The sequence below is a fragment of the Vitis riparia genome, chromosome 11 (assembly GCF_004353265.1).
Source record: "Vitis riparia cultivar Riparia Gloire de Montpellier isolate 1030 chromosome 11, EGFV_Vit.rip_1.0, whole genome shotgun sequence".
In the NCBI taxonomy this organism is placed as follows: domain Eukaryota; kingdom Viridiplantae; phylum Streptophyta; class Magnoliopsida; order Vitales; family Vitaceae; genus Vitis; species Vitis riparia.
The window spans coordinates 1,856,559-1,883,594 of record NC_048441.1 but is presented as its reverse complement, the minus strand read 5'-3'; the positions used below and the strand labels follow the sequence as shown (position 1 = coordinate 1,883,594).

Sequence of the window (27,036 nt, the reverse complement as noted above, 5' to 3'; positions counted from 1 at the left end):
AACGAAAAAGAGTAAGCTTCTCCAAAGTCGATAAGGAGTTAAAAGAAGAAAATTTGGAGTTGGTTCATACAAATGTATGAGACCTTTGACTGTAGCCTCTCTTGGAGGATCCAACTATTATGTGACATTCATTGATAACTTAACTAAGAAGGTATGAGTTTATTTTCTAAAGAATAAATCTGATATGTTTGATGCAAGTGGAAAGCTAAGGTTGAAAATGAGACAAACTTAAAAGTGAAGTGTTTGAAGTCCGATAATGAGAGGGAGTACATTGATGATGATTTTAAGTGGTATCATGCTAAAAATGGGATCAAGATAACAAAAACTATTCCTAGAAAACCTCAACAGAATGGTGTGGCCAAAAGGATGAACAAGACCTTAAATGAGCGTGTGAGAAGTATGAGGATTCATGTAGGATTGCCCAAGACATTTTGGGCAGATGCAGTTAACACTGCAGCTTACCTGATCAATAAAGGTCATTCAGTTCCTTTGGATTGCAGAATACCTGAAGAGATTTAGAGTGGCAAAAAGGTAGACTTTTCTTTTTTGAAAGTGTTTGATTGTTTTTCTTATGTTCATATTGATGTTGCTACTAGAAGTAAACTTGATTCCAAATCTAAGAAATGTTTCTTTATTGGTTATGGTGGCACCGAGTTTGGTTATCATTTTTGGGATGATCAAAATCACAAAATCATTAGAAACAAGGATGTGATCTTCAATGAGTATGTAATTTATAAAGATAGGTTAGGCAAAGTTTCAAACAATGCAGATTCTGAAGTAAGGATGCTTGAGGTAGTTCACTTGAAAGATTTTTTGAAGAACAATTTACAAGTGAATGTCTGTGAAATTTAAGAAACCACACCCCTGGAAGATTAAGAAAATGTAACCCCATAAGTAAATCAATCTACTCCTATGATTGAACTTAGAAGATCTTCTAGAACTATTAGGCCACCATAGAGATATTCTCTTTTACTTAACTACACTTTGCTTATCGATAGAGGTGAACCAAAGAGTTATGAAGAAGCAATGCAAGTTGATGAATCAATCAAGTGGGGGTTATCCATGAAAGATGAGATGGATTTGTTGATGTCCAATCAAACATGGCAATTGGTAGAACTACCAAAAGGGAAAAAAGCTTTGTAGAATAAATGGGTATATCAGATAAAGGTAGAACATGATGGTAGCAAGAGGTACAAAGGAAGGCTCATAGTAAAAGGCTTTTAGCAAAATAAAAGCATTGATTACATAGAGATTTTCTCCCCAATGGTCAAATTGATAACAATCAGAATAGTACTTGGGTTAGTGGCAAAAAATAAATAAATAAATAAAAAATATGCATTTACAATTGATGGACATAAAAACGACATTTCTTCATGGTGATCTGAAGGAAGAAATTTACATGCATCAAACACAAGGCTTTCAAGTTCAGGAAAAAAAGAAAATAGTGTGTAAGCTACAAAAAAGTCTATATGACTTGAAAAAGACTCCAAGACTCCAAGACAATGGTATAAGAAGTTCAACAACTTCATGAGCAATAATGGTTCATTGATGTGTTAGGCATATCATTGTTGTTGTATCAAGAGGTTTGATGGCTCCTACATTATTTTACTGCTTATGTTGATGATATGTGGATTGCGGGGACTAGCATACATGAGATTGACAAACTGCAAAAGAAGTTATTGGAGGAGTTCGCAATGAAGGATTTAGGTGCTACAAAACAAATCCTTGGTATGAGGATTACTAGGGATAGGGAGGTCCTTAAACTATCATAGGAAGAGTATATGAAGAAGGTCCTTAGCAGATTCAATATGGCTAGAGCGCTACGACCTAATATGAAAGTCAATGAAATATTACTTTTTATAAAACCGCTATTTTGACTCATACAAGAACTCAAGAAGTTCTTTCATATTTAATAAATTTTTTATAATACCAATATTATCTTTTAAAATTTATAACTTTCAATTCAGCTTCCTACTAAAGCTAAAACAAAAGCTATTCCAAACGAGACCTAAGAGGGAAGGAGAGTATGAATTGAGAAAGCTAACAAATTTTGTTGTGGTGCAAGTGACTTCTGATGGGTTTGAGCTTATGCACACTTCTAAGGCATTAAAGCACTTGCTGACAACATTCTCTAAACTGTTCCAGCTAGTTAAAGGCTCCCATAAGACAGCAACGGTTGTGAAAGTTGCAACTAATGGGAAGATAATCGACAAGTTTGATGATCCTAATAGGAAGGTGATATCCTATAAACTATGTTGCATGGTTTGTCAGGTATGAGTGTTAGGGGCAAATGTGCCTAAATATTAGACCCTTAATAACTCAAAATTTAGGATACGAGGATTTGACTAGAAAGGATCCAAAAAAAAACAGATGAGTGTTAGGATATGACATAATAATAATAATAATAAATAAATAAATAAAATCAATTCAAAAGATAACCTTTTTAGAAGTTTCCATTTTTTCCCTCTGATTTATTTTTTTCTTCTTATCCATAAATATTCTTAGGAAAATTCACTTTTCATAAACTCCTCTTTTTCTCTTATATAATTATAACAAAGAAAGTTGAAAAAATAGAAAAATATCAACAAAAAAAATCAAACATTCACATCCAAAGTAAAACAAGAATGTCTAACGAGGATCCCATATCCACAATCATGTCATGTCATGCCTACACAAGTGTATTGGGTGTAACTGAAGAATCAATGTATGATAGCCTCTACAAGGAAAAAAGTAAGCTTGAATTGTCTAATTGTTGGACCTGGTTAGGAGAGGCCTAATTTTGGGACAAATAAGTGTTGTCACACCAAAAGAACCAACAATACCGATGAATGAATGAAGCTCCAAGTCAGGCCTCTTAGGTCACAACCTGCAAAAGAAAAATGTAAGCTTGAGTTGTGTAATTACCAATTATCATACAGCTGCTTAGGAGAGGTCTGTTAGACCAAAAGAACCAACAATACAAATGAAATTAGGATATAGTCAGCATTCTATAAGGTCGAGGCTCCAAGTCAAGCTATGTCACATCCTACAACAAGAATAGTGTAAACTTGAGTTGTCTAATTGCCATATGGGTGCTTAGCAGAGGTCTATTTCCATCAGACATAAGTGTTGTTACATGGAAAGAACCAAAGATACAAACGAAATTAGTGTATACTCATCATTCTCTACAGTTGAGGCTCCATGTTGAGCCTCCTGTGTCACATGGAAAAAGTAAGCTTGAGTTGTATAACTGTTGTACAGGTGCTTAGGAAAGATTTAAGTCTGAAAAAAAAGGTATTGTTACACCAAAAGAACCAAAGATACAAATGAAACTAGGTGTGGTCACCATTCTATAGGGTCGAGGCTTCAAGTCAAGCCTCCTATGTCACATCCTGCAAAAAAGGAAAAAAGTAAGTTTGAGTTGTGTAATTGTCATATAGGTACTTAGGAAAGGTCTAATTCCGTGGCAAATGTAAAGAACCAAATATTCGAATGAAACTAGGATATAGTTAGCATTCAGTATGGTTGAGGCTCCAAGTCAAGCCTCCTAGGTCACATCCAGTACAAGGAAAAAGTAAGCCTGAGTTGTCAAGTGCAGAACGGGTGCTTAAGAGAGGTCTAAATCTATGACAAACAGGTATTGTTACACCCAAAGAACCAAAGATACAAATGAAACTAGGATATAGTCATTAGCACATCCTACAAAAAGAAAAAAGGTATGCTTGAGTTGAGTAATTGTCGAATGGGAACTTAGGAGAGGTCCAAGTCCATGACAAACAAAGGTTGTTATATTGAAAGGACCAAAGATACAAATGAAACTAGGGTATAGTCAGCATTCTATATGGCTGAGGCTCTGAGTCAAGCCTCTACACAGAACCAGTTCTGATCCAAAAGCTCGTTATCTGAAAAATGTTGCAAGAGGTGAGCCAAACAATTCAGCAAGCTTAGGTTTTCAGGTCAAGCATTATAAATCTTCAGAGAATCAGAATTCCCTTTTATTCATCCAATCAACAAACCATGCTACTGACATTATAAACCTCAGAGAATCAGAACACAAATTTTATAAAATTGTAAAGACAAGTTTAGAGTCCTTACCAATACCAGCTGATTTTGAGAATAATTGGTGAACACAGTCCAGGAGGCCACTCTATCATCTTCATCTTCCTCCTCAAAGCTTCGATTCTACCTTCATGGAACAGAAGTTATCATTTATTGTAAAGTATCTCCAAAGTTCCCATTTTAGCCACCTTATGACATATTAACAAAACAGGTTCTAGATACCAGTATACTATTCAACTTGATCAATTGTCCTACTAAGTAACAATATAATTTAAGTAATAAAGGCATAATAAATTCATAATCATTAAATTAAAATTAATTATGGGTGTCAACCTTTAAATATATCTACAATGGACAAAATCAGTGTTGGATATAGATTCTTCGTTTGCTAGTTACAAGTGCAATAGAGCACTTGGAGGGCTCTAAGCATCCAAATTTTTTAACTTCTCTGCTTTTCCAATACCCATTCACAGCAAAGTTTAGATAAAGATGAATAAATGGGTTCACAGTCAGGATTGAGATCCCTCCTTTTGATCTCTCCCTTGACCGTTGTACTGAAATGTCATTGATCCATGTCTTTAGGAAGGGTTGTAACGATTCCGTTGGCTTGGAGTAGCTTGCTTCCATATAAGATTGGCATATTCTGGATGATCAACGAATGGATTTCTGTTGTGCTGGTAGAGCTTGCATATTCTCTCATTTCTCAACTTCTCTTCTCTTGATGGTGGGTCAATTTCATTCCATTCCAACAACGTAGACAGCAGTCCCATCTCCCTGTTTCCTACAGAAACAGGTGACCAGACAAACATTATCATCTATGTCAAGCCATTCAATGTCTAATTTCACAAGCTACACAACTTTAACTTCTGAAGTAGGAGACACAATAGAACATGGACCAACAAATTTGAATTTCATGAAGAGGCTACCAGGTTCGGTTTTAGATTTTGAATTCTTTCATTTTCTTAATAGCATCATTTTGATGTTTCATGAAACAGTAATGAAGACTATGTAAGAAGTACATAAAAGCAACAGGCTCTTTTGCAACAAAGCTTGTTGCTTAAGTCAATTTTTAGGGTTTTGGGACGAACAAGAAAAAGAAAAATGAAGGAAGATGGACATGAAAAGAAAAAGGAAAACAGCCCAATAAAATGAAAAGCTGCAAAACAAGGCAAAGTGGTAACATTCTGTGTTTGACTGAGGGAAGTCATAAGAAATAGAAAAAACATTCAAGAAACATATTAGTTAAGCTCCAAATTGAAGATCAGAAAAATGTAAACAAGAAAAATTGAACTCTACAAACGTTAAAAGAAAGGCCGAGATTAACCAAAGAGCAATTTCCAAAATTTGGCTAGTATAGTCTAATTTAATTGTTTAGTGAATGTCAAAAAATAGCACAAAATAAACGATGGGTATGCTTAAGAGGATCAGGCAAGTTCATGCAAATAAATGAGTAAATAAGGTCTAGCCTCCATTGGTTTTCTCATCAAGAGCATAAAGTTTACAGAGAGAGAGAGAGAGAGAGAGAGAGAGAGAGAGATCATCCTACTAAAATATTTTTGACCTACTTATGCTTGGAGAATCAGACAGTTGAAGGCCAGGGCCACCACCTGGTTGATGAAACCCATAACCCACAGCCATGTACATTAATGCCCTTGCAATATCCCCTCTAACCTGAAATCACATAACGTGGAAAATAAGTTGAGCATGCAATAATGGTTTTATAAGAAAAGGTAAAGAATGAATGCAACAAATTAAATGCACCAGAACTTGGTTTAAGAAAAATGATAAATTTCTTTTTCCAGGTGGAGAAACCACCACGAGGGACCCTAATAATGAAAAAATGTGATAAGGTAGGAGTACAGACATTCAAACAGGCTTCATTTGTAGATGTGTGCCAGCTCCTAAACTTTTCCCAAATACTAGTACAAAATGTATCTTCTTCATTATCAACGAAGATTCCACTTCTTTTTGGGGGAAAAATACTAGTAAAGTGTAAACCATGAATAATTGGAAACTGGTCCTGAGGCCATGAGTTCAGTACATAATACAATGAGGAAAGAGTCAGAATGTCAAATTTTGAAAGTCTGTGACCGATGGCAGAACCAAAAAGGCCAAAGCATGCTCAAATACGAAATAGTCATTAACGTGATTGAGGTTCAGTAATTGAAATTTGATGATAACAACACGAAAACATGCCATAACAAGCTTTGCCATCTCAAATTATGCCCTTTGAGACTGAAAGGCTAAGTTCGAGAATTTTATTGTCAAGCATTACCAAGCATCACGCTTGGATCAGATTTAGCATCCGTTTGGCAATGCTTTTAGAAAGAACTTCTATCACAAAAAGCATTTTTGAAAAAAAAAAAAAAATCAGACATTTGGCAAAACTTGGAAAGCACTATTAAAAAGTTGACAAATTATTTGTAGTGTTTCCTGGAGAAACACTTGATAGATGATTCTCTGAAAAACACTTCTGAAGAAAACACTTCTACTAAAAGTACTTCAAATAAAAATACTACCAAACACACTCTTATTAATCATCTCTAAGTTTTATGTTATCCCTAAAGTAAATAATAGGACCTTCTAAAAGCATCTGCCCAAATACCTATTTTGATGTTTTTGTGTGGGTAAGTGGTAAAGTGCTATATTAATGGACTATTAGTCTTTTAAAAAATTTATGATGTCTTACATGTGTAAACTTATCACCAACTCATCCTCTGTTATGTTAGGGGGAAAAAGACTTCAGCCTTCAGGTCAGGGGACAAATTTAATATACATCTATGGTAGCTAACAAGGTTCACCCGTTTCTGGGCAGTTTAGACATATTTTAAATAAATGAAAATTGGCTGCAGACTGAACTCAGATGTGACTACTGTCAACATGATGCTTGCCCATGACCAACAAGCACACAAACTCACAAGTGAGCCAAGTTATGTTCAGAAATGTGACATCAGGATGTAGCAATCAGCATATGCTGTTGAAGCCTTTCAAAAAGAAAAAAGAAAAACAAAAAAAAACAACTTAGGCTGCTGAAAGAGCATACACAACCAAAAATATTGCAACTGCCAATAGTAAAGAATGAACCTGCAGAGGTGGTGTCCATTTCTCCTTGTCTGTTTCTGTGTCAGAAGCCGCTTCCTTGTTTGCTGGCTTCAAACACTTGTTTGACTTGACACCACATTCTCCATAGTATTTGTTTCCCCTAGATGAATTCACTGCAAGAAACTTTAACTACGTTCCATTAAAGATCTAGTTTAATAAGATCAACTTTCCAATGACACCTGGAAAAACCCATCTTACCATTCACATCTGCAGGGCGAATGTTGTGTAAATCAGTCAAGGAGGGATGATCAATTAAACCATAAGACCGAGGCCATAGGTGTTCCCCTGAAAAAAAAGTACCATTAATACTCACACACATGTTGCAGGAGCTAAGAAAATACCAACGATCAGATTGAGATAATAAAAATGCAGAGAGAATGACAGTTACTGATTAAGAAAGAGCATAGAATCTGCAGTATAACAAGGAAAATTATGACAGGAATTTTGGACATATATATTGACACTCATAGATATTTTGCATTTGATATATAGAAGATATTGAAGAGCATCTTGCAGCTAACTCGCAGGCTATAAGCCAATATATAAAATTAAGTTGGTTAAACTGTAACACAATTCAGAACGAAATCAGGGTAAGACTGGTAGCAAACAAGGTCGTAAGTTATTTATAATAAAATATTATATTAGCAACAACAACTTCAGTATAGTTAATACATAATGCTAATGCAACTACAAGAAGTGAGACCAAATAACACATTATAATGAAATAAATCTAAGACCAGCATGCCCTAAAGTATGGTTAGTCTCAAGATCAAGTGACCATTGGATAGCGGTAAAGATGTTAAATTACACACTTATGTTAGGCATGAATATAGGAAGTGGTAGATTTCATTATTTATTATTTATTTTAGAGTTATTATTGTTTAGTGACAGTTTTATTAGAGTTTAGGATTATTAAATTTAGTTTCCTACTACAAATAGGATTGTTAATCTATATAAACTTGGTGATGTTAAATACTTCAGCCTTTTTTTATTAATAATATTTTTTTATTTCTTTAGAATTTCCCTCGTCTACTTCTATTTGTCTACATCAATTGGTATCAAAGCAAGGTCGACTCTGAGCTTGTTGTTGTGACAGGAATACTCACTACTAAACTACATCAACTGAACTATAGTTGAGGTCAATTTTAGTCATGTTTTGCAATGTGAAATTTTCAACACTAAACTAGTAGTACTAAACTACGGCCCAGGTATTCTTTTCCTCTCCCCTATATTCTTCTTCTCTGTACTGTTCTATTACTGTGCCATAACATAAATGGCCAATCAATGAGGTACAGCATGTTGTTCAAGTCCAATAATATGTATCACTATCAATTTAAACCCATCCTTAAAAAAAGAAAACTGGATGTTTCATTTTTAAGATAATTCATTCTATGGGATAGTGCCACTACCATAGAAGGCTGTTTCATCCTAGGTGTCCAGACCTACTATGCCCAAGCCGCATCCCTGACATCCTTGCTATATCCATTAAGGCTTCATCCTACCAACTATCCCTGAAATAAAGCCGTTCTATAACAATTCAAAACAACAAGAAAGCAAGAAAATGATAGCGATCAGTTTTGGAGCATCACGGTTTTATCTTTGCAACAAATGAATTGGCCCATGAATTGCAACCTAAATGGGCAACAATATGAAGCACCTATACTATCAAGATGGCATATTATAATGCTAAACCTTTATATTACTCAAACACTCTCCCAAACCTTTATTGTCATATATTGTATGTTATGTGGTGGCCAAAATTATGGATGTGAAAATTTGTTAAAGTTGGTATTCTTGAAGAAAGTTTCATATCTTCCAACCTTTAACAAACCCACCATTCCTTCCCCTCTTTTTCCTCTATTTTCTCTTCTTTTCTGCCAAACGACTTGGTTCCAGAACTAGGTACTTGGCTACAATAAGCTAGAATCACAAAATAGAGAAAACACTCTTATTTTCCTATATTTTCTCCTCCTTTCTAGAAAACAACTCGATATCGAAGCTTGGTACTTGACTAAAATGAGCTAGAATCGCAAAACAGAGGAAAAATGAAGAGTTAGGGTACATGTTGACATAAAGCACTAGCTAGGATCATTAAGAAGTAACAAGCAGTAGCTAGGTCAAGCGCTCAAGAAGAATTCAGGGTCAAATATGTTTGGATGGAAGACTTACTGTACTGGGCCTACTGGCCAAGGATAACACATTGATCAAGTTAGCTGGAGAGCAGTGGAGGATCATGGGAACCTGTCATATGTCCAGCCAAGAGAGAACTTTTTCAGACCGTGACTCTTCATTTTGTAGTAATTTACAAATTTTGCATGAATGCCACATATCGCACCCCCATCTTCACCCTCAACCCCACCCACCAATGCCTCCAAATATCACCTATCCTATTATCTGTCTTCCAATAAGGTTATTAGCTTTAAAAGATTCCAAAGTATGCATGGAGTTGCATGTCTTTCGTTTGCTGGTTAGCAATGGTGCTGCTCATGATCGTTGGAAGGCTATGGCTTTACTACATAAGCCTTTTTGCTGTTACAGGTCTCCTAAGCTTAACAAGTATCATTAACATGCAAAGCTACCATGAAAGTCAGTTCCCACTTTTTGCTAATCCTCAATAGGAGTAAGAGGTGAAAATGAATAGCCAAAAAGCCTTGACAAAAGGCAGGTCGTCTGGGGTCAAAGGTAGGAGGTCTAAGAGATAGAGCTATGGAAGCGCTAAGGGAAGAAGGCAATTGGGTATGAGAGGTGGTGAGCCGCATATTTTCTCCAACACCAACATTTTTTCATTTTAGAAAGTACAAATATATAGGTATGGACCTTTCAGATGGCATTATCTTACCATTCCCACACTCAACATAGAGCGTTACATGACACTTATGCATCTTTGATAGGATGATCAAAAAAGCATATTGCCCAAAAAAATTGAAGTACATTTTGTTGGTGCTTTAAACTAGCTAGATTAGGTTGGCAATTTTATTTCAATTATGCACTCATCCAACACAGTTTACCTCCTTGAGTTTTAACAGTTGTTTATTGAGTTCAAGCTACTAAAAAATCGAGTTCAGATGAGGTAAATATGTGCTTGGAAATGTGAGACAAAGTAATGGCAATATAAAATTGAGTAAAGCTGAAAAACAAAGCAAAACATGAAAAATATTAAAGTTGGAAAAATGTTAGGACGTGTAATAAGAAGGTCGTTAAAACACCTAATAAGGCCAATTCAAACATCCCTCCACTGTTCAAATGTTCAACATGGCACACTTCAACCACCCATAAGTAGTACGAACATCTTCAAGGAGATAGTTGAAACAGCCTATGACAATTCAAATGTCTCCCTTAGGACGATTTGGGCATGTTTAGGATTTTTTTTTTTTTTTTTAAAAGAGTAAAATTCACATTTTTTAAATTACTTGAAATTGTCATTTTGATGTATTGCCTTCCAAAGTTATTCCAATTAAAAAACTCCTAGGATTTGCACATAAATACCTAGGTTTAAGACTATTTAAAGTTACAAACGTAATTGAGAACTCCTAGGTTTGCACATAAATACCTAGGTTTAAGACTATCTAAAGTTACAAACGTAATTGAGAACATTGTCATAGCTCTATGCTATTCTTCTAACTCTCAAAATCTTTTAAGAACAAATCTTAAAAGTCCTCTTGGTGGAAAGATAAGGAGGCATGTCGATCTACTAGCCTCAACTAGAAGCACGAGGTGCTATGTCAAGGACGTGAAAGAGTAATATAGGTGTTGACCGATATAAGATCTTCAAGAGTAGGTGCATTTAAATAAGATAATATGTACCCTCTTTTCATATTTAATGGATTTGATTTGCTATCAATTGGACCAGTGGTTTTACACCTATAGATGTATCTGTAGGTGGCTTCCATGTACATCATCTGTCCTTGATTATTGTGGATTGAATCTTTTACAGTCTCTCATATCCTTGAAGTTGACATGGTTGATCCTGAATTAACGGGAAACTAAAAGAATATTAAAAGTTGAAATCGGACCATAAAAGCTTGGGCAACCTATTGACCGCCCCTCTAGGTAGTTCCATGAATAAAGAAAACATTTTATTTTTCACATTTCACAATCAAAACAGCAAAAAAAAAGTGAAGTATGTTTCCTGGCTGCTAATTTCCACATCTGCCCATAGTTTTCAAAGAATCTGCATATTTTATTCTTGAAATGGTATAATTCATCCATTTGTCTGTGTGTCAAAGTTTTAGCATTTTGGTCAAATTTAGATGTAAAACCTAACCAGCAAGACAGGTTCCTGTCAAAGATAGATTTTGGGAGAGGATCATGACCAGATGAGAAGCATATATTTCTAGGAAAATTGGCCCATATATGCATTACGCATACATTACCTGTTGCTTCTGTGGCCCTTGCTCATCAAAATCATTCCTAAACATATGTCTATGACCATTAAAACGTTAACCTAAAGTTGAAAATGATAGTATTCAAAAACTAAGCACCAGAACAATATAACTCCAGAAAATGAAGTTAGCTAACTCACTATTCCATCCTTCAGGTTTTCCTGCCAAGCCCTTTGAGACAACTCTTAATGAGTAAATTTCAACTCTGCACATAAGAAACTAAGTGACATAGCATGAATCAAATAGTTGAAGTAACAGGTACAAATTAAACATTTTCAAAGAAATATTAGATACATCAGCCACATACATTCCTAACGAAGCTTCTGGATTATCTACATCAGCAGCATCAAGAATCTTGAGAGCATTCCATACCTGTATTTCAGAGCCAATTATTCAGACTTTCTGATACAAAAGCACCAGAATAAATATTAGGAATCAGTATTATAGCTGTACTGATAATACTGGCACCCATAGCAGTAGTAAGGAGGAAAAAAGTACTCTAAAGAATCACCTCTTTGTAGGACAAGGATCGATGTTCTGAAATGATTGAATTCAATTTTTTCTTCAGCGCTTCACCTTCCAAATGCTCCACTTGGGCATAATAACTGCTAACATCTTCACAATCATATGAAAGTGAAAGAGATGAATGATCATAGGCCTCTGCAACAAAATTGAAGCAAAACAAGAAAATGAAGATAATCCGAGAAGCCCATCTCCATGAGATAAAAAAGAATCTGAACCACATGCAGTTCCATAAGCCCCTATAGAAAAGGCAATGATTAGAAAACCTTCAGATTGGTGTGGAATTCAAGAAACACTAACAAATATTATTTGAATAGGAATGGCAACATCAAAGTTGAGAAATAAAAGAACTTTTAATTATTGATGATGTACCATAAGACACAAATTGAGACCATTTCAAATGGTTTTACATTTTATAAGAGTGACATAGTGACAAAACGATGACTACAAAAAAACTAGAGAAGCTTACATTTTACCAAATTGCCTTGACTGCAAGTGGCTGAGGTCCAGGTGGGATTGATTGCCCCAGATCAAAAAGCAAATAAAGTACCAATTGACCCTTAAAAAATAAAAAATAAACATATAAATATAAATCCCCCCCAAATACACTAATCGTTGTGTTTGGTCCAAAGAAGGGAAGGGAAGGAAAGATAAGATTTAAAAAGCTCTAGTTGGTTGGTCTACTATACCAGTGCAAGGAAAAAGAAGTGTGACACGTCCTCCCTCCCTCCTAAAAAATTGATGAGAGCAATTGGTTCAATTTGATGAGAGCAATTTTCAGACAAGTCAGGTACATATTTTCCTCTCTCTCTCTCTCTCTCTCTCTCTAACACCCCCCTGTCCTCCCTCCCTCCTAAAAAAAAACAAAAACAGAAGTCCCTAACATAGAAACTCTTTGACTTCTCATCCCTAAGGAAACAGTGCATCAAACTCAAGGGGGCATGAAATCTCCAAGAAAATCAACAAGAGAAATAACTGCTCTCTTGTCAACCTATCAGCTTCTTCATTAGCCAATCTAGGCTGCCACAAGGAGCAACGCAATCACCTATCTCTACATCCAATGTTTGTGTCTTCAAGACCCTCTATGACCACTAGTCACCCAAGACAAAATTCTTGTTGGGTTCCTCCACCAAAAGATTGATGCCTAAGAGGGAATATATTGAAAGTAATTGTAGTAAAACTAGGGATAGAAACAAGGATCTAATGAAAACTGATAACCACGGGATACCTAAAACTAAAAGCAATCATTCTGTTGTATTGGATCAATTATCCATTCAGTGGGATATCACAGAGGACCTTACCTACAGAATAACAGCAGGATGGATAAAGTGGAGAAATGCATTGAAGTGTTGTGCAATGAAAAACCATCTAAGAAATTAAAATGGAAAATTTTCAAGACCACTACAAAGCCAGCCATAGTGTGTGGTACAGAATTTTAGACAACTAAAAAACAAACTTTTCATGAGAAATAAATAAATAAATAAAGAGTTTAGCTGAATGAAGATGATAAGAATGATCGATGGCAATTTGGGGAAAGATAAGACATTGATCAAGGATGAGATAAGGAAATTCCATCTAAGATGATTCCACCCTGTGCAACAAATGACTATGAATGCACCAGCATGGAGGAGTGATGCTATTCAAGATGAAGATACCAAAAGAATAAATGAATAGCGAAAAAGATTGTGAGTAGAAATGATGAGAATAGATATAAGCGTCAATGATTTAATGGAGGAAATAGCTCGAGATAAAGTGAAATGGCAAAAAGAAATTCATGTGGCCAACCCAAATAACTGGGATATTCGGGATTAAAACCTTGCTGAGTTGACTATTTGGGGCCTGTATTCACTGACCCCATTAACACATTTTTCTTTTCTTGAAAATAAAAACAATAAAAACAATAAAAATATTTTAAAATAAAAAGCAGTTAAGTTATCATTAGGAACTTATTATTAAAAAAATAAATAATCGATATTATAACTTAACTCTACTTCCGTGTTATTTAGTTTATGCATCTAGGCAGTTACAAATTAAATAATTTGGCATTTCAGGAAAGTACACTTTACTGATATCTATATTATCAAATTGAAGCAGGCTTACATAAAACTTGTATTGTTCCAGGTTCAAGAACCAATAATCCTAGTGCAAAAAGTACTATGAGGAAAGCAAAAGACAGGTTACTGCAGATATCCCACTTGTGGGATCATGATTGGGGCATCCTTGAGTGAAAATTGAATTCCCACAACAGAGATAAGGTTCAACTGGTTGGATCTCACATGCAGAACACCACTTTCAGTTCCACCAAATTGCGAAGAATTCAATGGTAGGGATTGCCTCAATTGAACAGTATAACTGAATTGAATCTAGACATGGGGTGCCTAGAGGGGAGGAATTCACCAATAGATTGATGGTGCCCTTTGGAATACTGACAGTGAGGATATTCAAGTTGAGCTTGTCAGGTTCCAACAGGCCTCTACTGTTTTGGAATATCAAGGTTGGTTTTAGTGCCTATCAAATCAAGCATGGACTGGAACAAAGCACCAGTTGTTGGGATTTTTGTGAAAAGGATTGGAACCTTGACTTCAACAGGAAGACAAGATGTACCAACCTTGCATTATGACTACAACAATTTCTTTTGCATGACTACAAAAGGAAAAAATTAAAAAGATGGTTAATGACTCACAATGAGACAATCACCCAACCCAATGAATTATTGCAGGAGTACCCAAATTCAACATAAATCTAAATAATAATATCAAGAATTACACTTTGTAAACAAATTCCCAAAACATTAATGACAGAGAAAACTGAAGAAAAGAAGAGAGAATAGAATTTTGAAATATATGTTTCATGGCTATGCTTAATGTCATTTTCATATCCAAAACCTCAAGAACTCACACAAAAGTGAAGCTGAATTGTTGCATTAGGCCCGCTTAAATGGCAGTTTCTATTGATTTTCCACAAACATGTTCTTAAAACTAGATTGTTTTAGAAACAACAACAATAAACATGTTCCCTTGGGGACCTTCCAAATTTTCAACTGCTTGCAATTTTTTAAAAGTTGAACAACAAATTCAGAAAATATTGAACTTAATCAGTTCTCAAAAACAAAAAATATTTTCATTGTCATTTTTATTTTTTCTGTTCCATCATAAGAGAAAACAGTTCTTATCTCCCTCCCAAGAACCCCCAGTTTATTTTCTTCTACTTTTTCCCAGCACCCAAATGTAGTAGATTCCAACTATCCAAAAATTCCCCAATGCATACACTCCTCAATAACAGTAGAAAATACACTAAACCCTTCTCTCAAATTGCTTTTCCAGATAGATACAATAACATTGGTGCAATTCTTCTGATAAACCCTCAAATAAATACTACCTATATCCACTCAGAAAAGAGTTTCTAGTGAAATTAGCATTACCTATTACAATTTGCAATGTACAGAAAGCTCATCTCAGAGGCATTTCGTCAAACAGGTTATAGCTACAGGAAAAGAGCGTGTATATGAAGGGCCACTAACCTAGTGGGGCTTCTGGAAATTGGATTGGGACTCCAATTATGGTTTTGGATTGATTTATAGTGAAGCTGACAGCTGGGTTTCCGCACAGTGGTACGTGGAAAACAACTGCTCAATTTGAATAGCTCCCATGATTTCTTCTGAGTATGATTGCAGAAAATTAATGTGCAGCTGATTATTGTAGAGGACTGCATAGCTTTGCTTTTGGAACTTCTCCGATTGGTCCAATCCTTCAAAATATAAAAGGGCAAAAAAAAAAAAAAAAAATATATATATATATATATATATATATATATAAATATAAGGAAAAAAAAATAATATTCTTATGAGAAAAAAAAATACCCTCCTATTTTTTTTAGACTATTAGTTGACCGAATAGAATAGGATAAGATAGGATTTGTATATCTTAAAATATCATATCATATTGGATATGATATACATAAGATATGATTTTCAATTAAATATAATATCATTGGATATACATATTTTATGAATATAATATTTTAAAATAATATATTCAATGGATATGAGATATAATATATTTTATTATATTTATATTTAATATGTGAAATGAATAAAAAATAATATAAAATATATATTATTTTTTCATGTTTAAATAAAAATTATATTACATTCAAATATCTTTTATTTAAAAAAATAATATTTCATTTATGTTTAACAATTTTATGATTAAAATATTTAAACTTTATAAACAATTTTTTTTATCTTAATTAATATATATAAATAAATTATATATCATGTATTAATATTATTTTATAAACACTTTTTTAGTTTTTATTTTATTTTTATTATATATGATATAATAAGAGAGATGATATGATATCATATCCCATTTTTTGTCGGTGATGGGATAGGATAAGTTATCCCATCATTTATTCTATATTATATTCAACAAAATATAAAATAGGATAAATGGTGGGATATATTATCCATTATTTTTATGTTAATCTCATAGTAAGATATGAGATACACATATCTCATGTATAAAAAATAAAATAAAAAATTATTAAATTTTTTGTTTTTTAATATACTCATTTTATAAAATAACTTTTATTATAAATTAAATTTATGATTAAAAAAACTAAAAAAATATTTATAACAAAATTATTTATAAAGTTTAAATATTTTAATCATAAATATTGTAAACATAACAAAATTTTCATTTTTTTAAAAAAGAAAATATTTGAATGTGATATAATTTTTATTTTAAATATTGAAAATAATATATATTTTATATTATTTTTTATTCATTTTAAAAATTAAATATAAATATAATATAAGATATCTCATTCAATATCCCACCTTAAAATATCATGTCCATAAAATATATATATTCAATGATATCATATCCCATTGGAATTATATTTTATGATATGCATATCAAATGGGATATCATATCATATCATATCTTATCCCGCCAACCAAACGTAACCTTAATGTATGAGATATGTATATCCCATATTTACCACGGGAGTAACATATCTCATATGAAATACATGAAAAATAGAGGGTAAATAATATATCTCACCACTCATTTCATTTCATTTCATGTTTAGTTAATCATAGGATAAAATAAGTGATGAGATAACTTATCATATCCCATCACTAACCAAACATATAATATGATATACTATCATATCCTATGTTATATCCGAACAACTAAACGTGGTCTCGGTGTTTTTAAGTATTACTATTGGAATCGCTACAATTCTTAATAGCAATTTTGTTTTAATATTTATAGTTTTTTAAATAATTTGTAAAAATTATTAATTTTAAATTTATGCTCTATTTGAAATTTAAGTTCTATTTGAAAAGTGTTTTAAAAAAAAATTGAAAATTATTTTTTAATGTTTCGTAAAACAAAAGCCTGTTTGTGAACTTCAAATGTTTTTTACATATTTTCTATATTTTAAAATATATTTTATAACTTCACGTATTTTTAATATATTTTTTATGTTTTTAAAATAAATTTTATATATAATGTTTTATTTTTAACCATTCTTCCTATTTATATAAGTATTTTTTTTTATAAAAAAACACAAGTGAAAAAAAAAAAAAAAAACAACTTAAATATATTCTTTAAAAAAATCTAGTTTTCTGTTTTTTTTTTTTCAAATAACAAAAAATTATTTTTTTAAAAAAAGTTATCATATAGTTATTATTATTTTATGTTTTTTAAAACAAAAAAATCAAATATATACCAATGCCAATTTAGGGTTCATTTGGTAATATTTTCTGAAATTTGTTTTAAAAATTTATTTTTTTATTCTTTAACTTAAAAATAAATTTAAGAAAATATAGTGAAAAGAGTTCATATTTTTGTTTTGTTTTTAAAAAAATAGTGAAAATAACTCTTACTTATTCTCTAAAAATTGTTTTTTATTTCACTTTCTTTTTAAAAATTATTTTCAGAGAACAAGGTCACACAATATTATAAGTTTTTAAAAATAATTTTCTATTTTTAAAAACAAGAAAAAAAAAAACATGTTAATTTTGATGGAAAAAGTAAATCATTTTTGTGTTTATTTCTTCACCCACTAAGTGAATCATAAAAAGGTAAGGTAGTAAAATAATGAAAATGGAAAGGCATTTCAAAAAGCTTTTCCTTCCACATCAAGGGGATGGATGACACACTTTCCTTGAAAAGTAATTTTCACTTCAAAATCTTCCCTTTAACTTTCCACCATCATCGTTTCCTTCACTTCCCATTTCCCAATGCTCTTTCTTACTTCCAAGTTCAAAGGATACTATCATTTACTATAAGTCTATAACTAGGCTTGGTCCACGTGAAAGGCACGTGAACTCTAGCCAATAATGTATTTTCTTTTATATTTATATCGATTTTAATTATTTAAAAAAAAATTATAAGAAAATAAATGTTGAATATATTTTCTTTTATAACAATTATATTTACCCATTTTTACATTACAAGTATAGTACAAATTAAAATTAAGACAATATAAACTTATGAAGTATTATTTTCATTTTAAAAGAAAAAATATATGTGACATAATAAAATTTGTCTATGCAGATTTTGGATTTATGAAATTAAAGAATAAGAATGAATGTGTTGTTGACTTACCCAAGTTGGAGATCCAATTTATGAAAAAAATAAATAAATGAAAAAAAAAAATCTAAATTGGACTTTATTAACTTTTCATATTTATTTAATTTATTTTTCCTATTTTATATAAAGATTAAATATTTTAAAAATACATGAGTTTTTAATTGATTTTAGGATAATTTGATTAATGGTCGTTGAAAATCCAATTTTAGAAATATAACATTTCATCATTTTTTACCATATTTTAACAAAAATACCATCTTTTTTTTCTTATAAAAATAATTACTTTCTTTTAAAACCTACTTGTAAATATTTGAAATAATCAAAGATATTTATATCAAAATTGATTACTCTTCAAACAAAAACACAGAAGTTAAATTCACAAATATGAAGATTATTTCATATCTTTTAATAAATTAATTCTTAATTTTAATTATATTTTTCATATAATTAAGTTTGAGTAATAAAACTATTTACCAAATACAAAATGTGACATTTTTAATGATTGATGAACATTTTTTTTTGATATATTATCAAAAATAGCCAAAACCCTAATTTAAATATTAATTTTGAGTATTTAAAGAAGTTCACTCATAGTTAGGTAGTTGAGGTGGGTGTGGCACATGACTCTTTCCTATTGTCTTGGACCCATATCCAATAAAAGACAAAAGTCTCTTGTCCATCAAATTAAATTGGAAGGTTTTAAGTATGAGTCTTGTTGGATGTGCCCTATTTTAGAATTTAAGGAAAATATTTTCCACTTTGATGATGAGGAATGAGGACAATATATTCAATGTCTTAATGGTATCACATCAATTCAATGCCACGTACTTTCCAAATAATCGATTATACATAATTCAACCATGTCATAATAGAAATGATATGAAATTAAAAAACACAACGAGTAGTTGAACAAATATCTCATGACACGATATTTTTAAATGTGAGATATCATTTAAAAATTGATTGAAGAGTAAGGTATTTTCTCGAGGTATTGCTCAAAGGTCCTTCGAAAACAATAATCTAAATATAAAACTTGAAAACTCTATTACGATTGAAGCAAAAAGAGAGTGGATGTAAGTCTGTCGTATCGAGTCACTATATATCAGAGTTTGCACTTTTTTTTATCAAATAAATTTTATTTTTTATTAACCTAAATAGGGATGGCAATGGGGCGGGTTTTTTCGGGTACCCGCCCCGCCCCGCCCCTAATGGGACGGGGTTAAAATTTATTAAACGGGTTTGGGACGGGTTTGAGATTTTTTTTTAAAACCCGGGGCAGGTTCGGGTATTGCCCCGCCCCGCCCCGCCCCGTTTACATATAAAATTAATTTTAAATTTTAATTTAATTTAATTTTAAAATTAATTTAATTTAAATTTAAATTTTAATATTTTTAATATATAGATAATAATAAATTTTTTAATAAAATAAGTTATAAAAAATATAATAATTTTATTATTTATAAAATATATTTATTTTAATGTAATTAAAATTTTTTAAAGTAATAAAAAATTTAAAAAAAAAAAAAAAAAAAAAAGCTAAACGGGGTGGGGTTGGGATAGGGGCGACCCGTCCCGAACCCGCCCTGTTGCCATTCCTAAACCTAAATACATTTAACCACCATATATTAAATAAAAATTTGTTTTTGAATATAAAAAATTTAGAGCTATATTTATAGCATGTATTTTAGTTATTAATATAACATTGAAGCATCCAAAATAACTAAAAAGCAAAATAAATTGAATACAAAAAAAAAAATGTATAAAAAGAGAAAAAAAGAAAAAGAAAGATAAGTAATGATAGTATAATGGATCATGAATAGAAACCAATATTTTTTAACCATTTTAATTTTTTTATTTTTATTTTTATTTTGTTTTTCTAATTTACTATTGATATAATGTAAACCAATGTTTTTTTAATCAGTTTTCTTTATTTTTATTTTTAGTTTTTAGTTTTTAGTTTTCATTTATGTTCTCAATTTTTTTTCACATTCTTATTTTTTATGGAGGGATAAATTTTGAAGAGAAATCAGTATCTTTTTATCATTTTATTTTTATTTTTTATTTTTTTCTTATTTTACTATCATTAATCTTATTTCCATTTTTATATTATATTCAATATGAATAATGTAATTAATACAAATTTCATTATATTCAAATATCAAATATAAAGAAATAAATAAACCAGGTAGTTTAATAAATAGCATTAAATTAGTAGATTGATAGATGTCAAGCTAAGTTTAATTATTGAAAAGAAAAAATAATAATAAGGAAAATTATTTTTTTATATTTCATTTTCATTTAAAAAAATACAAAAAAAAATAAAATATAATTAAAATTAATTTTAAAACTCTAACCATCTATCATTTTTTGGCCACACTTTAACAAAAACACATTCATTTTTTATTTATTTATAAGAAAAAGATAGTTTAAAATAGTAATTATTGATAATTCCAAAAAAAAAAAAATCTTCACACTGACAGCCCATTTGTCTGATAGTAATAATTTTGGCCCCCAGATTGGAAAGATGACTGAAAAAGTTAAATCATACTTAATTCAAAACATGTAACATAAATGATGAAACACTTGAATATCCCAACTACTCCCCCCTCCATCTTCCCTTCTTCCATTAAACCTTGTACAATTTGCTGCTTATTTCCACTTTCAATACCTGTCCCTTTTTTTTTCCTCTTTGAAAGAGACTTGCCAAAGTATTTGGCTTCAATGACTCATCTCCCCACTCCCATTGTAGAAATATACTAACTTTAGGATTCTTTAAAAATTAAAGAAAAATCACTTTTCAAATATTACTTTTCCCAAAACATAAAAAAAATTAGTGGTCATATAAAATCGTACTAAAATGGTAATAAAACCGACCCATATTTTTATTTTATTTTTTAAAAATCAATAAAAATAATTCTTATTTATGTTTTAAAAATTATTATTTATTTTATTTTATTTAAAAAAAAAATTAAATAATTTTTTGTTTTTAAAAACATGCCCAAAGGGCTCTAATTTATAAAATTTTCACGGAAAATATTATTTCTGCACTTATTTTAAAGGTTTTTTTAATATCATAAAAATGTTGCAAATTAATTATTTCAAAATCCATGTTATTGGAATAAACAAATTTCACATTTTCAATATATTTTCTGAAGATTTCTTATAATATAATATGCATACATGGGACTTGGACAAAATTCAAATTATTATTATTTTAAATAAATAAATGATTATGAAATTAATTTGTAATAATCTCTATACAAAATAAAAATATTCATCTATTATTTGAAAAAATAGCCAACGTGGCATCGGATATATATCCGAAATATGAATAATATCTTTTTAAAAAAAATTAAATATAAAAAAGAAGTTGCTCTCGAGCGATTCCATGCATTGGATCCACGTGTTGATTGGTCATCAGCAGTTGTCTGGAATATCCATGCCTCCTGCCCTCTGACGGTCCTTTTTTTCTTCTATTTAGAAAATAAAATTGCAATATTTCCTGGAGCCATCCCGGACAGCATAACTAACCATTCCCGCTACAATGCTACAGTGCCGGCTCGTTCTGACCGTATAGATGGCCGCGATTGCGAGATCCAGGCCAACCATCTCGACACGACACCTGCCTGTCGCTGTTGATGGTGACGGTCGAGGTGATGGTAGTTACTACCTAGTCTGCTGAGGCCCGTGATTTCCGACACGCTTCTTGAATTAATTACACTTCTGCCACTCCAGCTGCCGCCTTCAATGGTTCCATGACACTGCTCTCCATCCTTCCTGTTTGAGTGTAGCTGCAGCTGATGGCTCTGACGATGCTGTCGGCCCTTTGATGAAAGCGACGGCCTAGATCCCGATACGGATGACAATCGACGGTTGTCGCTTATTATCATTTCTGACCGTAGATACAGTAGATCCGACGGCTGTACGTCGCTCCACCGCTGGTGGAACCCTCCCGATCCAGCGGCGGAGACTATGATCCGGTGGTCCAGCCGCCGCTCGAAGCTGTTTCTGTCTTCGCTGGTAAGCAGCAATTCGTCTTTTCTCGGTCTGTCAAAGCATCCCACGGCTACGGGCTCGTTTCTCTTTCTTGAGCTGGAGCTGGAGCTGTCGAGGGACCTCCTCGATGACGTCGTTTCGTCAGGTTTGTGTAAGACGATTTGGACTAACCCACTGCGCCTCTCCCCCGCCGACGAATGCCTCCCCGAAACTCGCCGGACTTCTGGGTTTCGTGGTTCGGCGTCCGGTTTTTCGGCCTCGGGAGGGTCTGGCTCCGGCAGTGGTGCCACCGAGGTCTTCGGCTCTTCCACGAGGAGGATATCCTCCGGGTCGACTCGGTAGCGGCAGAGAGGGCAGGTGGAGTGGGCGTCGAGCCAGGTGTCCACGCATTCGACGTGGAAAGCGTGCTTGCATTTCGGCAACAGCCGCAGGATTTCGGTGGGCTCGAACCGGTTCAAGCAAACAGCGCACTCGAGCCCGTCCTTCTGGCCGCGGAGCGACGCGAATCGGAAAACCGGCAGCGACTCGATCACCGTTCTGTCAATGCCGGAGTTTTTCCTGGCAGCGGAGGAAAGCGGAGGCGTTCCGGTGTAAACAACGCCGTTTCCTCTCTTGCAGTGTTTGGCGTAGAGAAGAAGAAGAAAAGTAATGGAGAACATAGTAGTGAGAACCCCCACTATCACCGCTATACTCGGCCTAAACGGAGAAAAATTAGGCCTGGGCAAGGCCTGCGGCGGCAGTGGCGGAGACTGCGAAGGATTAGCGGCCACCACCACCACATCATCGGCTCCAACTCCACCATCTACACAGAAGAAGAGCCAAAAGACTAGACACGAGAAACCGAGAAGACTCATGATTTGCCGTCAGAAGAACAAAAAAAGGTGGTGGGAGAGAGAGGATGAAGAGAAGAGGGGGGGAGAATTCTAACACATGAGCATACGAACAAGAAGAGAAGACAAAGACAAAAGCAGCGGCAAGTGGCCTAGAATGGTGATCGAGTTAATAATAATTTATGACCCCCACAAAAGCAAATGTAGAAAGCCCATATAAATTAAATAGACCCCCGCCCAGACAGTAACAGAACACGAGAGAAAGAGAAGCGAGTTGGTTGGGAAGGTTAACCGCCTGTCGTCATCACAAGCAGAAAAGTGAATCTTCATTTCCAGAGACACGGATCCATCCAGATCTAATTCCAATACACTATGTAGCACTCCCACTCCGCAACACCAAGAACAGATATCACGCCCAAACACCCCCCATCCCCCTGCTACTGTGCCCCAACACGTGACACAGGATGCTGCCGCCCAATTTGCAATTTTTGTTTTCAGCTTATGATCTTGCCTTTTCTGCGCTTTTTCTTTGCGTTTTAATTTCATGGGTTTGAGTGAAGTAAATTTCATTGAATTTGGTCGGATTATTAAATAAATTAAATGAATTATATAAAATGATTTTTATTTAATTATTATGTCATATTTGGGCACGAGTTAATCTATTGAGTAGAATGTTTGAGTTTTGATACGACACAAACATGATCCATGTAACACGAGCTATGGCTACGAATCCTAATTTTATGGTAGTACATTTAGGAATTATTTTGGTGAGGTGGAGCCCCAAGATGGTCTTGTGAATTGATGAATTGGAGGTTTGGGGTGGGTTGGGTTGGAGACTAGGGTTGAAGGAGAATTGAATTGACATGGAGTATTTATCTCAATGGTGCCCAAGGGATATCGTGGATGGCTTGTCTCTTGGAGTCTAATCAGCGTAATTTCAAGGGCAAGTGTGTCTAATGCTTGGTGTCCTCATCATTTTATTGTTTCATGTGAGCACATAGGTGAAACCATGTCGATATGGAAGGGGGCTGCTTTATTATGTTGATGCGTAAGTAGCAACTAATTCATCACTTTTGATTTCCTAATTTAATGTTCTATTAAGACAACGGAATCAAAATTGAAATAGAAAACTATCATCCAATTAGAGTTCATTACGAGGTAAAAGAGTATCACGTAAGTATCATTTCTTTACAACTTCATTCAATGACATAGATTTAGCTCTGTACTTCGACATTTATATGAATTCATGATGGTAGGTAATGGGATAGTTGAAAAATCAAAGACCAACTAAAAGCTTGTTCGATGGTAATTTTAGTAAGCGTTTTTATCGTTTTTTAACATTTGAAAAGAATTTTGATGGTAAAAATTTTAAATGTTAAAAATGATGAAAACCTTTCATAAAATTACTATAAAAAAAAAGGATAATTGTTATAAAGGATAAATTATCGAGATAGTAGAAGATGTTTGTTTTTCGCTTTCTCCCTTCCACTATATTTGACTTTGAAAAGATTAGTAAGGGTGTTGGTTTGTTATTTGATAATGGCTTATTCCCTATGTTAAAATGAAAAAGGCCAAAAAATTTGTTCATTGAGTTGTAAGATTTTGCCACATGTTTTGAACATACGAGGTCCAATTCTATAAGCCCATCTTCGTCTCTAGGACAAAAATGACATGTGGACCAAATTTTGAGCATTTCTTTCCTGTCTTATAATATTCAATAATTTAAAATGATTGTCGATTAAATTATTATTTTTATTAAATAGTAGGATTGTTGAGTAAAATTAATTCATTTTTTTTTATACTTTGACGTTTTTACTCTTTACTAGTACTCAGTAAATAACAAAAAATAAAAAATAAAAAATAAATGAGGAAAAGAGAAATGAATGATCAAGACAAAGGATACTTCAAAATTAGAAAAAGTTATTTATTATAAGTTATTATTACATGTTTGGTTCCAGAAAAATTTGAGGGAAAGGAAATAGAAAGAAAAAATGAAATGAAAGAAAAATAGAGAAAAATAAAAAATAAATTCAAAGTCAATAAATTATTTTTATATACTTTTTAAAATTTATTTTACCTATTTTTTTTCTATTGTGTGAGGTTTAAATAATTTTAAAATGTGTAAAATTCTAACTAATTTTAATAATATTTTATTTTCTTTTGTATTTTATATAGTGAAATCAAATATGAGAAAATATTTTTCCTTAATATTTTTTTTCTTTCCTTAGTGCTTTTCGAAAACCAAACATGATTTTATGTGGTGTTTGTTTTTTGGCTGAATAGAAAAAAACTAAATATTTTGGTTTTTTCTATTAAGATAAAAATAACCTGTTGATATTAACCAATATAATTAAAGTGAATTTGTTATTAATATATTCAATTTAGTTATGTTAGTTGATATCAAAATGTTATTTTTAGTTGAATAGAAAAAGTAAAATATTTTTATTTTTTATATTCAATAAAAATACAAACATCATATTAATCTTTTTGTTATTAAGTTGGAGCATTATTAACTCGTTTGGATGTGATTTTTAGAGGATTATAAACATTTCTTAGTGTTTGAAAATATTTTATTATAAAAATATTTATTTGACAAAATTTTAGAGAATTGCTTGAAGTGATTATTGGACAATTACTTGATGAATTTTTTTCTTTAGTTATACAATGTGTTAATGTTAATAATATACATTCGCATTAGAGTTCATTGAATCTGATTTGATTATTAAATAAATTAAGAGTGCGTTTGATAATAATTTTAAGAAGTATTTCTAATCTTTTTAACAATTGAAAATTTTTATCTTTCATATATTAAAAATGTTAGAAATACTTTCTAAAATCATTATCAAACATACTCTAAATGAGTTATATGCGTTTTTATTATTCATATTCTACGAGTTGACCCATTTAATAAAATATCTGAGTTTTGATATAACACAAACACAACCATCAAACATGACCATGGATACGAATTATCAATTCTAATTTTATGGTTGTGCATTTAGGAATTATTTTGGTGAGGTGGAGCCCAAGATGGGGGCAATGTGGAGCCATGGATGGTCTTGTGGATTGATGAATAGGAGGTTTGGGTTGGGTTGGAGTCTAGGGTTGAAGGAGAATTGAATTTAAGAGGGTTGCACATGGAGCATTCTCGTCTCAATGGTGCCAAAGGGATATCGTGGATGGCTTGTTTCTTGGAGTCTAATCAGCGTAATTTCGAGGACAAGCGGTGTCTAATGCTTGGTGTCATCATCATTCTATTGTTTCATGTGAGCACACAAGTGAGACCATGGTCAATATGGAAGGCGGCTGCTTTATTATGTCGATGTGTAAGTAGCAACTAATTCATCACTTTTGAGTTCCACTTAAGGTTCTATTAAGATATAGGAATCAAAATTGAAATTGAAACTTCGTATAGTTTTTAGCCCTCGATTTAAAATTTTTCGATCACAAATTCGATATGATAAATATACTATACCATTTTTAAATTACGGGTGACAATTCGTGTTAGTGGGTTATGTTCATGTCGTGTCAAAATCTAGATAAATAACTACATAATTCAAC

The 27,036-nt window shown here is 32.5% G+C and overlaps 2 protein-coding genes and 1 long non-coding RNA gene across 3 annotated transcripts; all 3 read right to left on the bottom strand.

Annotated features, from left to right (window-relative positions):
• Positions 1 to 2,581: 2,581 nt before the first annotated feature.
• On the bottom strand, positions 2,582 to 4,068 carry LOC117924672. Its single transcript, XR_004652852.1, has 2 exons — positions 3,326 to 4,068; positions 2,582 to 2,866 (listed from the first exon to the last, which is right to left on the bottom strand). It is a non-coding gene; the product is annotated as an uncharacterized LOC117924672 (long non-coding RNA).
• Positions 4,069 to 4,319: 251 nt separating this feature from the next.
• Positions 4,320 to 18,500, bottom strand: LOC117925349 (extracellular ribonuclease-like). Its single transcript, XM_034844348.1, has 9 exons — positions 18,497 to 18,500; positions 15,565 to 15,669; positions 12,034 to 12,182; positions 11,830 to 11,894; positions 11,663 to 11,727; positions 7,339 to 7,425; positions 7,123 to 7,253; positions 5,604 to 5,709; positions 4,320 to 4,819 (listed from the first exon to the last, which is right to left on the bottom strand). The coding sequence occupies exons 1-9, from the start codon at positions 18,498 to 18,500 to the stop codon at positions 4,617 to 4,619; spliced, it is 915 nt and encodes a 304-aa protein (XP_034700239.1). The 3' UTR covers positions 4,320 to 4,616.
• Positions 18,501 to 21,882: 3,382 nt separating this feature from the next.
• On the bottom strand, positions 21,883 to 23,850 carry LOC117924635 (RING-H2 finger protein ATL43-like). The gene has a single exon (XM_034843320.1). It carries the CDS (start codon positions 23,497 to 23,499, stop codon positions 22,189 to 22,191), a length of 1,311 nt encoding a protein of 436 aa, XP_034699211.1. The 5' UTR covers positions 23,500 to 23,850; the 3' UTR covers positions 21,883 to 22,188.
• Positions 23,851 to 27,036: the final 3,186 nt, after the last annotated feature.